General features: G+C 41.5%; 1 protein-coding gene and 1 non-coding gene across 4 annotated transcripts in view; both read left to right on the plus strand.

Moving 5' to 3' along the window:
• The window catches only part of EDC3 (enhancer of mRNA decapping 3), a 54962-nt gene that overhangs the window by 26095 nt on the left and 16033 nt on the right, over positions 1 to 12834 (plus strand). For all 3 annotated transcript variants that reach the window (XM_069560172.1, XM_069560174.1, XM_069560175.1), the window contains one exon: positions 6233 to 6568. In XM_069560172.1, the coding sequence (XP_069416273.1) occupies positions 6233 to 6568 (336 nt within the window). The remainder of the gene's footprint in view (positions 1 to 6232; positions 6569 to 12834) is intronic.
• Positions 10791 to 10919, plus strand: LOC138423983 (small nucleolar RNA SNORA70). Its single transcript, XR_011250558.1, has one exon. It is a non-coding gene; the product is annotated as a small nucleolar RNA SNORA70 (small nucleolar RNA).

Here is a 12834-nt window from a genome sequence, read left to right on the forward strand (position 1 = left end):
CTCCTGTGTCCCTTGGACATGCTCTCATCATTGTGGATGGGTTCCGCCTCCCTCAGTACTTCCTTACTATCTACCACTACAAGGTGCTCCAGGTTTATCTTCTATATTTCCTGCCCCAGCCCTAGACTCAGCCATGTCTCCAGGGAGTCCTGTCTCCTTTTATTGGAGAATGGCATTACAAACTGCTGTCTAGGTACTAGGTGTGCTCCTTGCTACCGGGTGTCACCCTTTCAAAGGCTGACAGAGCAGGAGAATATATATGTGTATACTTAACCAGCATAGATACATATATCTGTAAATACTTCTATATGTAACCGTCACTACTAGATTAAGCTAAATGAGTTCATGATGTGACCAAGTTTAATCCATTACCACATGGATCATTCTAGCCTCCTCCTCATCTGTAACCTCTCCCTCCAGCTGTGAGAAACGCATACTATCTGCCATCTGACTTAAATTATTCAATTCCAGTATATGTATCAGAACTACGGTACTAACCCTAAGGCATACCCCCATTCCCTTCATTGATTTGTTTCATGTGTTTATAACAGATTGCTTCCCTGCATTCTGCATCCCATCTGGGGATCCTCCAAACTCCTCCCTCTTTTGCATATATTAAGGCTCACTCTGTACTCTAGAAAAAGTTCTGTGGGTTTTAACAAATACATATCTTATATCTAATATCTTTACAATACTAAGCAGAATTCCTTGTGTTTCACCTATTTAGTCCTTCCCTTTTTCCCTCCCTGACTGCCTGCTGCAACCCTCCTCCAAACAGCTACTGATCTTTTTACCATCTACCTCTGTAGTTTTGCCTTTTCTAATCACATAATTTAAATCACACAGTATATAGCCTTTTCAGAGTAGCTTCTTTCACTTAACATTATTTATTTAAGATTCATCCATGTCTTTTTGTGGCATGATAGCTTATTGCCTTTTTTTGATGAATAATATTCCATTGTATGGATATAACAGTTTGTTTATCCATTTACCTTTTCAAGGACATCTTGGTTGCTTCTAGCTTCTGGTGATTATGAGCAAAGCTGCTGTAAATATTTGTGTGCAGGTTTTATGTGGACAGGACTTTTTAGATGAGTTGGGTAAATACCCATGAGTATGATTGCTGGATGTATGGTGAAACTATCAGTTTCTTTCTTTTTCTTTTTTCCCCTGATACTAACAGTTATAGCAACTCTTTTGAAAGAGTACAGTTAACTTCAAAACAAGTAATTTATTTGATCTTTAACAAGTCACTCTGATCTAGTAAAAAGTGGGGTCACTCTCAGAAGTATGCTCTGGTTAGTTGATGCTTCTTTTGCTTTTGCTGTTTGATCCATTCTCATTTCCTAGATTATTACTGCATGTAAATAAGGTTAAGAGATCATGGCAGTAAAATGTTGGGTTCTGTTTCCAAAAATTTATTTTGAATCCAGATTTGTGTGGAAGATGGCCATGGCCTGGGAGTTTGGTGATTGGATGTGATGGAATTGGTTTGTGATGGAAAGCAGAGTAAATTTATTTAATCAGCAAACCCTGTAAAATAAGAAGAAAGGTCTGCTGGGAATTGACTGATTTAGCATTTATGTAGCATTTTAAGGATGTCAAGGAAGTATATTGGTTTCTTCCCACCACAACTGTAGATTATTAATGTTTTTTTCCATTGATGGAAATGGAGATTAAGTATTTTTTTCATTAGAGAGCTATAAATCAGGTTTTTTCTGGTGTGTGTAGATTGATGTTGAGACTAGTAGATTGATAAAGCTATAAAAATATAATTTCTCATAAATTCTGGCTTCTAACTGTCTCTCAAAGTTAGTAATGAGTTGTTGAAGGATTTGTTGGTTCTAGTTACCTAATCCAACATTGATGAGAGATTTAGCACGGGCAGATTTTAATCTCTTTTAGGTTGAGAGTTGAGAGGGTGGTTATAAAGAATAGTTTCTATAACCGCGATTGCTGAACTAACACTTGATTGTCAAGTAGGAACATTAGTTGAATGGAACATTAGTTCCACAGAGCAGAGGGAAACCTCTTAAGTCCTCTTATATGGTCTGTTTAATGTAACAGTGATCCCACCATCTAAGGTCCTAAGATTATTTTTTGCCAAGTTTTCATGGTCCTTCTGAGGTCCTAATGTGACTTCATTACCTCCTTGGATGTGCTTCATATATCCAGCAAACTTGAAAACCCTGGTGCTGCTGCTGGAACCCAAGAGGTTGATTGATTACTAGGGTCTAGAATTTGGGAGTTGAAAAGAAGGTACTAGATACTCTCAGGAACCTCCTCATAAAGCCCATTGAGACTGGCACTAAAACGTTTGTAATTTGACCTTCAAGTGCCCTTTAGCGTGCTAAGTGCAGGACAGAGTTCCCCTTTACAATATGTGTGTGACAAACTCCAATAAATAAGTAGCACTGAGTGTTACACAACAATGGGTTTGTTATAAGTTATCCTGGCCAAAGAGCCTCTGTGCCAAAGGCTGGCAGCAAAATGGCACAGGAAGGTGGCCAGCCTCTAGTCTTAACACACACTTGGCCCTGGTAATTGAAAGGTAAAGAAATCTGGGAAGCACTGTTTATCTTTTCCAAGGGAAGTGCTTTTCTCTCCCAGGGGCCAAAGGCCAGTCTAATACAGGGCCAGGCCCTTTGGGGTGAGTAAGCCAAGTTTTGAGATAGTTTATTCCCCTAGGACTTCCCAATATTTTTTTTAAAGTATGAGGAAAGGGAAGAATAAGGGACAACTAAGCATGTTAGCCTGCCTTTAATTTATCTTACATTCTCTTTATCTTTTTCTTGCTAATATGTGATGTCATAGTATTTCCTCTTAGAAGGAAATTATTTTTTTTGCTCTCTGCTTTATTAAAAGCATTTGGAGCATAGCTGATCCTTAGTGTATCTCTGTCAAATGAGTGAATGGAAGTTCTGTATTCAGCGGGAACATGAGAAAATAGCTGATGCTTTCTAAAATAAGAACTGTGGGTTTGTGAGTTATGTTTGTAGTTTGTGTCAAGCCGCCAATGGTCTCCTGTTTTGCTGCTTTTCCTCTGTCTTCTTTCCCATTGATTAATTGCTTGTCTTCATCTGTCACTGAGATAGGTTCAGGACAGTTTAATGTCAGCTCACGCTGCACTTGACTGAACGCCTTTCCTCTGGAGTCCTTGCCTCGTGCTCCCTCTTGTATTGTTGTTGACTTCATCTTCCTGTCCTTTTCAGTCACGCAGCATGCTTGGCGTAGTTTTTGATGGTTCCCTTTCTTTCTCATAGGTTAGTCTCAGGTTTCCCTTTCTTTTATAACCTCTCTAGAGTTTTGTTTGTTTGTTTGGGGGTTTTTGTTTTTTGATGTGGCTGTTTTGATTTTTAATTCATCAGAGGTGGTTTTTTTGGTATGCTTATGGTGTAGGCGTGGTGCTGGCTGGCAGATCTGAATGGCAAGTGACAGACTTAACACCATGAGTAAAACAGAGATGCAGAGAATTCTGGTTAAGTTCAGTGAATTTCAAGAAGAAAATATTTTTCCTTTTTAATTTTAATGGCAGTCTTAGCTGGAGAAAATACCTCTGAGAGGCATGATGTAGAGCAGAGTGAGCAAACTTCTTCTATAAAGGGTGAGATATTAAATATTTAAGGGTTTATGGGCCCTAAGGTCTCTGTCTCAAACATTTAACTTTGTCTTTGTAGCCTTAGACAATATGTAAACAAAGGAATGTGACCATATACCCATAAAACGTTATTTACAGAAGCAGGTGATGTTTGGGCTGGATTTGGCCCCAGGGTTATGATAAAGAGTATACACTTAGGGTGAAGTGGTAATCCATATTGATTCATGTTTGGAATAACTTTGTTTATTTTTTAATTTTGGAGGCTATCTTCTTAGGTCTGGTTAATTTTTAAAAACACTCTGGTTAAAGAAGGCCTGTGAGAGGAATAGAGGAAGTGTTATCTCTGCCATTCTTTGGTTCACTTATGGTTGCGTTATTGGCATTATCTTTATTGCATAGTTTTTTTTTTAAGGTATCTTTTAAAGCCACTTACTCATTTTTGTATGCTTCAGTAGTTAAAAATGTATATAGTTGTACGGCATGAATGTACTTAATACTGTTGAACTGTACACTCAGAATGGTTTAAATGGTAAATTGTATGTTATGTATATTTTACAACAGTTTAAACATTTTGATGTAAATCCACTTCTTGTTATGGAACATTACTCATTCTTCAGGTAGCTCAAATACTGCCAGTGACTGGGTAGTATGAAACTTCTTAAGGGTGCTGATTCCCATCTGTGCCTTAAGTTCCTCTTTTTAGTTAGAAGAAAAAGTAAATAAAATACTCAGTATCTTTTCCCCACATCATCCTTTGTGGGTCATCAGTGGGTCGTCCTTTGCCCTCCTGGGTGTGCACACAACCACTGGAGAGAGACCGCTGGGCCAAAGACCTATGTCCTAATATTGATTTAATAATATTGACTTAATATAGAGGCAGTACAATGATAGTCCGCAAACTGGACTTTTTCTCTGTTTCTTCCCTTGCTTGCAAATATTGCTAATGGTGTTATCCTGACCGTGTATTTTCATGCTTGTTCTCTCCCGTTCTTAATCCAGCTCTCTTTTCTCATCTGTGCTTCTATAGCACTTTGTGTAAACTTCTTATTTTATTTTATTTTAGTTATTATATCTCTCCTTCCTTATGGGTAACTTGTCTTGATTATGTACTGTATTCCAGGTACTTAGCTGTTGCACACAAAATGCTCTCATTAAATGTTTTTGTCAAATTATTGAAACTAGAACTTCATCCACACTTCGACAAGCCTCTCAGTGGTTCGTAATCTCAGCTTTTTATGGTGACTCAGCCAACTCTTCCTTCCTTTTATAATTTTGGTCAGCCTTCGATTTTTCTCTGAGGCCTAAATCTCATCTTTACTGCCAGCATAGCCCTTTTCCATATCAATATTTGGCACGAGGAAGATTTAGACATGAGTTACATATGCATAGTATACATCTTGCAGAATAATTGTAATTAATCTTGCTGATGTGGATTTATTCGTTAAATATTTATTGACGGACTGCTGTGTACTAGAAACCCTGTTAGGGGTACCACAGTGAGCATTTTACATACAAGGAAATTGAGAAGTTGAATGATAGATATAAGATTATATAACATGTTAATAACAGAACTGAAACTAGGTCCTAGGTCTCCTGACTCATGGTCCACTGGATAGAAGGGAGTTGCTGTGAGAAGTTAGAGCAGTATAGTTGGGATGATCTGTATGAGGGGGTTTGCTCCTGATCATCCTAACCTCTACTTGAGTGTTTTAAAAATTGAGGAGCTCAGTCTTACAAAAGGAAGTACATTATGTTTATTCAGACTATGTTGAAGGTTCCATTTGGCATACCAGTCACCTGGTTCATCCTTTTGGGGTGGTCAGATGGGGATCAAACTATAAATTCAGTTCAGGATTCTCTGGGATGGTGTGGTTTGGAGAATTCTGTGGGGTCTTTGCTGCTGGAGGAGTAGTTGACTGACATGTGGTGGCCAGATAGAGTCTCAGAGACAGAGAGTGACTTGAGTGCTGTGGTGTTGATATGCACCTTGGTATGGCCTCTACAGGATTACGTCAGTATGGTCCTTGTCATCATTTGATGGTTCAGAAATTGCTAACCCAGAGTGATAAAATTTTAAGAAAAGAGGTCACCAGAAGATCTAAACACAGGCCTGTAAGTCAAAATACATCAACTTATAGTGACAGATGTATATCCGTCTCAAGATCTGTAATCTGTCTAAACCCAGGGATTCCCTTCCTGCTGAGGTCTAGCCTGAGACTGAGTTAAAAAATCAGAAAATGGCTTGCTTGGTAAGCATGGGATTCAGAGCCAGTTGGCCAGAATCTTTCTTTGAACTTCAAGTTACGAGGACTTGGCCTTCTTTTACTCTGGTTATTTCTCTCTTAATCAATGGCTGGACATTCAGAATCAGACCACCTGGACTTGTGTGGAGAGACTGCTGTATACTTGCCCTCCACTTTTTTGATATAGTCAGTTGTCAAAAAAGCCTTGATCATTACCAATTCCTTTATGAAGGGCAGAACTTCAGATTTTCAGGAGTACTATGTATTTCATATTCACTGTTACTTGGGTACTTTATGAAATCTACTATTCCATGAGATTTGTGGTAATTTGTGTTCCCCACGGAGCACTTTGTGTGAGCATACTGACTTTAGTCCCTGTTTTTTTCTGCAGGGTCATCTAGTAGCAGGCACCCAAACCAGGCAACTCCAAAGAAAAGTGGCTTAAAGAATGGCCAGATGAAGAATAAAGATGATGAGTGTTTTGGGGATGATATTGAGGAGATCCCAGACACAGATTTTGATTTTGAAGGGAACTTGGCCCTTTTTGACAAGGCAGCTGTGTTTGAGGAAATTGATACCTATGAGAGGAGAAGCGGTACCCGTTCCCGGGGCATCCCAAACGAGAGGCCTGCTCGGTACCGCCACGATGAGAACATCCTGGAGTCAGAGCCCATTGTCTACCGTCGGATCACAGTGCCCCACAGTGTGAGCAAGGAGTTCTGCACAGGTACGTTAACCCCACACCCCACTGGCTATTCCTCACCCCCGCCCCACTTTTTTTTGGTGCTTGAATCAGAGAGATGCAGATTCTGAGTCAGAGTCTTGTAGTAGGAAGTGGCTTAAGTGGCATGGTCATTGGCCCATTATATCGTCTTTTAGAGATTGTGGCCAATTTATCATCCTGCTTACTGCTCGATTGGGATGGGGGCTGATTTTTCTACATACCCATTTATATCCTGTGCCTGGCAGGATCTGGTCTGCTGTTTATTAAGTAGGTTATGGTTAACAACTAAAGGCATAGAGGCTAACTCTTTAGCTTGACATACATAGTTAGATCTGTTTTCACTTTGGCTTTCCTATTACTGCCTGTAGATTTTACCAGAATTTCAGCTGTTGCACTGGTTGTTTGCTGGGGTAAGAAATGGTCAGAGCTGAGTGGTTGAAACCATTGGCTAAAAGTAGGGTTTCCATAAATTACCTTTGTGTACTATACTGTCCTCATCTCCTGCTGGCCCTGGTCATTAAGGAGCTAGTCATAAAGTTCAATGACAGTAGTCTTGTAGTAGTACCTATACTTGGTACCTTGGTAGTTATGTATAGGTCACTGTGTGTGTTAGCTCAGTAATTTAAAAGTCTTTATCTCTTTTAGCATAAGAATCTTTTCTTCAAATGTGGCCTTTGAGGCAGCTGTGGGACAGGTGGTCTGTGTCATCCCTGTCTCTGTCCCTTCCGCCCAAACTTATTAACTTGGCTTCTTGGAATACAAATAGAAACTATCGTTATTGAGTGATTTGGGAGCTAAAGGGGGAATCATGTTCATTTTAATAAGGATAATAATCATTTTGGCTTGAAGTCTTGAAAATAGGGTAGCAGTAGCTTGAAAGCTAGTAGCAGTTACGGGAGATTTATGGAGACAGCATAATTTCATTTTGGGGAAAATCAGATACGGTATGGCATTTTTGTAGACATCAGTGGGGCTCTGTTGTATTTGGTTTTTCTGGGTGTAAAAGGTTCCATGTGAAAAGAAAATAAGCAGATTGTCAGTAAAAGATAGAAATTAGTAGTTTTTCTTAACCTTTCAGACTCTGATAGGCATGCCTCTTTGCTAACGTAGATTACTTAAGTGATACCAGCAGTGTGACTTGATGGATTCCTTTAATTTTTTCTTTTTTTTTAACCACCCATGTTAAGGCAAATAACTTCATTCAGCAGGCTAGCAGTATACTCAGATCCTGCCACCCATCCACTTTTGACTGCTGTCCTTTTTACTGCCCTCAGTGAAAAAATAAGCTGCTTCTACTGGTAACTCTCTGGAAGCTGAGGTGGTTGGCTCATGCTATATGTGACTTCCTGGAGGTTCCTAAGCTTGGGGAGATTATTGCCTGCCTCAGAGTGAAGTGGCTAAAAGGGAGACAGTAGCTGCAAAAATCAGGAAAGATTCTCAGATCCAAAAGAACCTAAAAAATACATTTGCCAAGGTAGACAATAGGAGACGTGGGAACTTTTTCTTACTATGTACTTCATTTTCCCAGCTTAGTCTTCACACTTTGTTTAATTTAATGAAAGAAATGAAAGTTCCCTCCTCTTATATTTTTAAATCACAATTGTGATTAACAGACATACTGCAAAGCACATGTGCTAGACGTTGGCCAAGAACTCAGGTATGGCGGCTTGTGGTGTGTCGCAGCCAGTTGGATTTCACTGGAGCGTCGACATTGAGGGGAGAAGAGGTCTTGTAGCGTCATCTGTCTGGTTTTTCTCTTTGTTCTCAGCAGTGATAAGGAGTGAAATTGAAGTCCTTTTGTCAGGCAGGGTCTGTGCTGGAAACAGTGAGCACGCAGTTATCTTGCTGAGCAGTTTCTCCCACAAGTGATTTTGTCTCTGCTCCGGCTTCAAGGCACAAGTCTTGAAGCAGGTTTTTACTCAGTGTTATTCACATAGTGCCTGGCTGGGGGCACTTCTCCAGTTGGATCTCCTATCCAAATGTTAGTATAAGAATAAGGCGGCTGCTGCTAAGTCACTTCAGTCGTGTCCGACTCTGTGCGACCCCATAGACGGCAGCCCACCAGGCTCCCCCGTCCCTGAGATTCTCCAGGCAAGAACACTGGATTGGGTTGCCATTTCCTTCTCCAATGCATGAAAGTGAAAAGTGAAAGTGAAGTCACTCAGTCGTGTCCCACCCTCAGCGACCCCGTGGACTGCAGCCCACCAGGCTCCTCCGTCCCTGGGATTTTCCAGGCAAGAGTACTGGAGTGGGGTGCCATTGCCAATAAGGCAAACTGTCTGGAAAATGTGGGGAAACAAGCTAGGACCAAAAGAGTTAGGTTACTTGATCACCTAATGTAATTTTCTCATTTTTGCAGGTTGAGGACATTGAGGTCCAGAGAGGCAAAGGCACTTACAAACCTTGTCTGTCACTTTTCTTTTCCTTTTCTGAATGTAGATAAGTTAAAAGAGAAAGAAGGATATGAGAAGGATAGTGTAATGGCACTTAGATTATAATATAGTCTTTTCTCTTTACTTCCCTTATAAGTAGACCAACTTAGATCAGCAATTGTGAAGAGTGGCTTGGCTTGCTCCCCAGTCTAGCCTGTGGCATTCACGTCCTAGAACTCCAAACCTATTTTCTGCTAATACCCAGAGTTGCAAAAGAACAACGTGTTTACTACCCATTTGGTAATGGTTTGGGTGTCAGGAATCTGGCAGCTCGCTGCTGGTATCCTACACATTGGCTGCATGCTAAGTGGTGTCAACAGTTTCTAAGCTGTTATTCTCTCATTGCTCATATTCCTCTTGGCAATACTCTTTGCCAACTGTGTGTGTGGTGGGGGTAGTGTTATAAAAGGTCTATTGATTGAGAAAACACATTCAGGAAGCAACTAAATTTAGCTCTTTGTTTAACCCAAATCTTTTCTCTCTGGAAAGCCCCTCTGGGTCCTTGAACTGTGCTCCTGTCTCCAGCAGATTGTCGGACACTGCTCCAGCTTGGACCTACCCTGCTAAATAATATTATCCAGCGGCTGCAGACATGTTAGTGAAGTTTGGCTATAGAATGCAAGGTGTGTGTGAGCACTCTTATGTTCAGAGGTGAGAGGTCCCAAAGAACACCAGTTAGGAGAGTGATAAGTCTTCAGAGAAGAATCTTTGCTCAACATTAATAATATTGTAAAAGTCATATTTAAGATAGTTTGGGCCAGTCAAAATGCTGTGCTTATTATGTGTAAGTCACTCTAAGACAGTCCTTGCACCCATGTTGTTAAGATGTACTGGGAAATGGAAAGATACCATATATGCTTGAAGTCCAGTGAGAATGTGGACATTAAATCCATGGGGTGTTGAGAGGCAGGAGAGGTCCTGAAGGTGGGGTGATCAGGGAAAGCTTCATAGAAGGGGCAGGGCAGAAGCCTTGAAACAGTCTTGGGCAAGATTTCATCAGAGAGGAAGAGGAAGATATTTATGGGTAGGCTGGGCAGGTGCTGGTGCAGAGTGTGAGTAAAGGGCTGTGTGGGAGATTGGCTGTTGGCAGGTTTGACCAGGGTAGAGATTTTTGTGGCAGGTGGAGGGAGGAGTGGGAGTTGAAAACAGCTTTAGACCAGAGCACAGAGAGCCTCATGTGCTAATGCTGTCCCCTGTTTTATGGCCATGAAGAGCAACTGAAGGATTCTGAAAAAGACATGATCCAAAAATCTGTTTTAGAAAGATTTATTAGTCTTTAGGAAGACAGGTCTTATACAGAATTCAGGTTAGAATTTAAGGAGAGAGACCGGAGCAGGAAGAAACGTGAGGCTGATGACACAACTCATGTGTCAGGAGTTTGGACTTATGAGTAGAAAAGAAGACAAACGTGGGAGAAGTGACAAAGGGGAATTTGATAGGATTTCATGATTGAAAACAGATTGAAGAGGGTTGAATGAGCAAGAGGATTCAAAGGCATAGTATGTGCGGGGCATGAATGGCGATGAGAGTCTAGTTGTAGTTAGATTGCATGAATTTAGAATAGGCCAAGTCTACATGTTTTTGTGATTTTCTTCCTGCAGTGCTTTTTGGCTGAGCCCTAAGAAAGCAAATAGTAGTGTTGCCACAACAAGGGACTTACTAATCATTAAAGGCTTCCGTGAAGAGGCTTCTGTAGGGTCAGAGAATTGAGTTATGTAGCCATGTGGGGACTCCTGAACCTATTTCCTTGTCTACAAAGGGATACTACTTGTCATTTAAATGAGGTCATATGATTGCAGCCAGTCAAGCTGACTGTGCTGTTTTCCCCGCTTCCCCCGGGGGCCTGGTGTGCAGTGGCTGCAAACAGCGCCCTCCCCGATAGTGTGTGCAGCGTGTTGCCCTAAGGGGCCTTGGAGATAGCCCTTTCCAGTGGACGTTCGTGACAGCCATGCTGTCATCAGTCTAGGCTCCAGACTTGTATGTTAGGTGCCTTTGGAAAGCCCCAGGGCACAGTGACCAGGGTCCACACTGGCCAAGCCATGATGTCCATTCATACCAGGCTTCAGAACAAGGAGCATGTGATTGAGGCCGTCTGCAAGACCACATTCAAGTTCCTTGGCCGCCAGAAGATCCATATCTCCAAGAATTGGGGACTTGCTAAGTTTAATGTGGATGAATTTGAAAACATGGTGGCAGAAAAGCGGCTCTTGAATGGTTGTGGGGTCAGATACATCCCTAATCGTGGCCCTCTGGACAAATGGTGGGCCCTGCACTCACAAGAGCCTTGGCGCTGCCCCTCCATACTCATGCTCACCAATAAATCCTGCTTTCCTGTCAAGGAAATGTAGAAAGCAGCTAGTGCAGTGCCCAGCTTATAATTATTGTTCAGTCAGTAGTGTGAATTGCGGAGACATTCATAGTAAAGTTACTTCAAAGCATCAACATTTATAAAATTTTTACTAGGCACTAATTTTTCTGGATCCTCTGGATAAGTCATTGTCCATCACCTTAGGGGCCTTAGAATATAGGGTAACCAGATATGTAAACAAGTAAATTATGGAGGCGTATGCAAGATTTAGAGGTGGCAGAAAGGGGAGGGGAAGGAGAAACATTATGATCGATGTCATAGTATTGGATGTTCGGGGGTATCAGCTGTATCCTGGGCACCATTCTAAGCTCTTCATATGCTTATCACAGTTTTCGTAACATCTCTGGGGTTACACTGTTATATGCTTCTTATGTATTTATTTTAAAATTTATTTGTTTTTGGTTGCACTGGGTCTTCTTTGCTGTGTGCAAGCCTTCTCTAGCTGTGGCAAGCAGGGGCTACTCTTTGTTGCAATGTGCAAGCTTCTCGTTGGGTGGTTTCTCGTTGTGGAGCATGGGCTCTAGGTGTGCAGACATCAATAGTTGTGGGCTTAGTTGCCCTGCAGCATGTGGGATCTTCCCAGACCAGGGATCAAACACGTGTCCCCAACATTGGCAGGCAGATTCCTATCCCCTGTGCCGCCAGGGAAGTCCCAGAGTTTTAAGAGTTTAAGTTCAAACTAAGGGCTGGGGTTCTGGAGCCATCACATTATAGCCTGACACCTGAGTTTTGATCAAGGGACCAGTTTGTCATTTTAAAAACTGAATTGGTCTCTGCAAATGTGACTTTTTTGCTGTTATATGCTCTTTGCCATTTCACAGCCACAAGTGTCTAGCCAGAGCAAGAAACAAGTTTGATTTGAGTGTATCCACCATCCTGCTTGAATTCAGTATATCAGAGCTAAGTTAGTTATTTACTCCCACCCATATCTTTTACTCCTTAGTATTCCCATTTCTTTTAGTGGAATCACTATTCTTTTAAGTGTCCAGCGTGAAACTTTGTGGCTATCTTTGCCTCATAAAAATTCATGACTAGAAAGAACCCTGGAGGCCATTTTTTTCTAATTTAATAGACACTGATTTCTTTGCAGCAGTTTTGACAAGGAGTTTACCTTTATCCTCAGTGTTCATTGACTCCAGAGTCTCTTCTTCATGTGTGGCCCTTGAAATTGTCATGATCTTCTAGTTTATGGTGCTACCCTGCAGGCTCCCTTTGTCTCTTGAAATTAGTTCTGTATAACATCATCCTGCATGAAACAACCTGGCTTATAATGCCTTCTGACGTCTGGCCCCGCCCACCATCCTAAGCTAGCCCTCCTGTGGGCCTTGGACTCCTGACAGGGAGTTTTCATCTGCTCCTGCCACACCCATTCCAGCCCCTGGGTTTGTTCATAGCCCCTCCCCCACCCCAGTATGCTCTCTCTCTCTTATCACTGTGACTAGGATTCTGCCTCTTTCAAGTGTGGTTCA

Source organism: Ovis canadensis, chromosome 18 (assembly GCF_042477335.2).
Source record: "Ovis canadensis isolate MfBH-ARS-UI-01 breed Bighorn chromosome 18, ARS-UI_OviCan_v2, whole genome shotgun sequence".
Taxonomy (NCBI): Eukaryota; Metazoa; Chordata; class Mammalia; order Artiodactyla; family Bovidae; genus Ovis; species Ovis canadensis.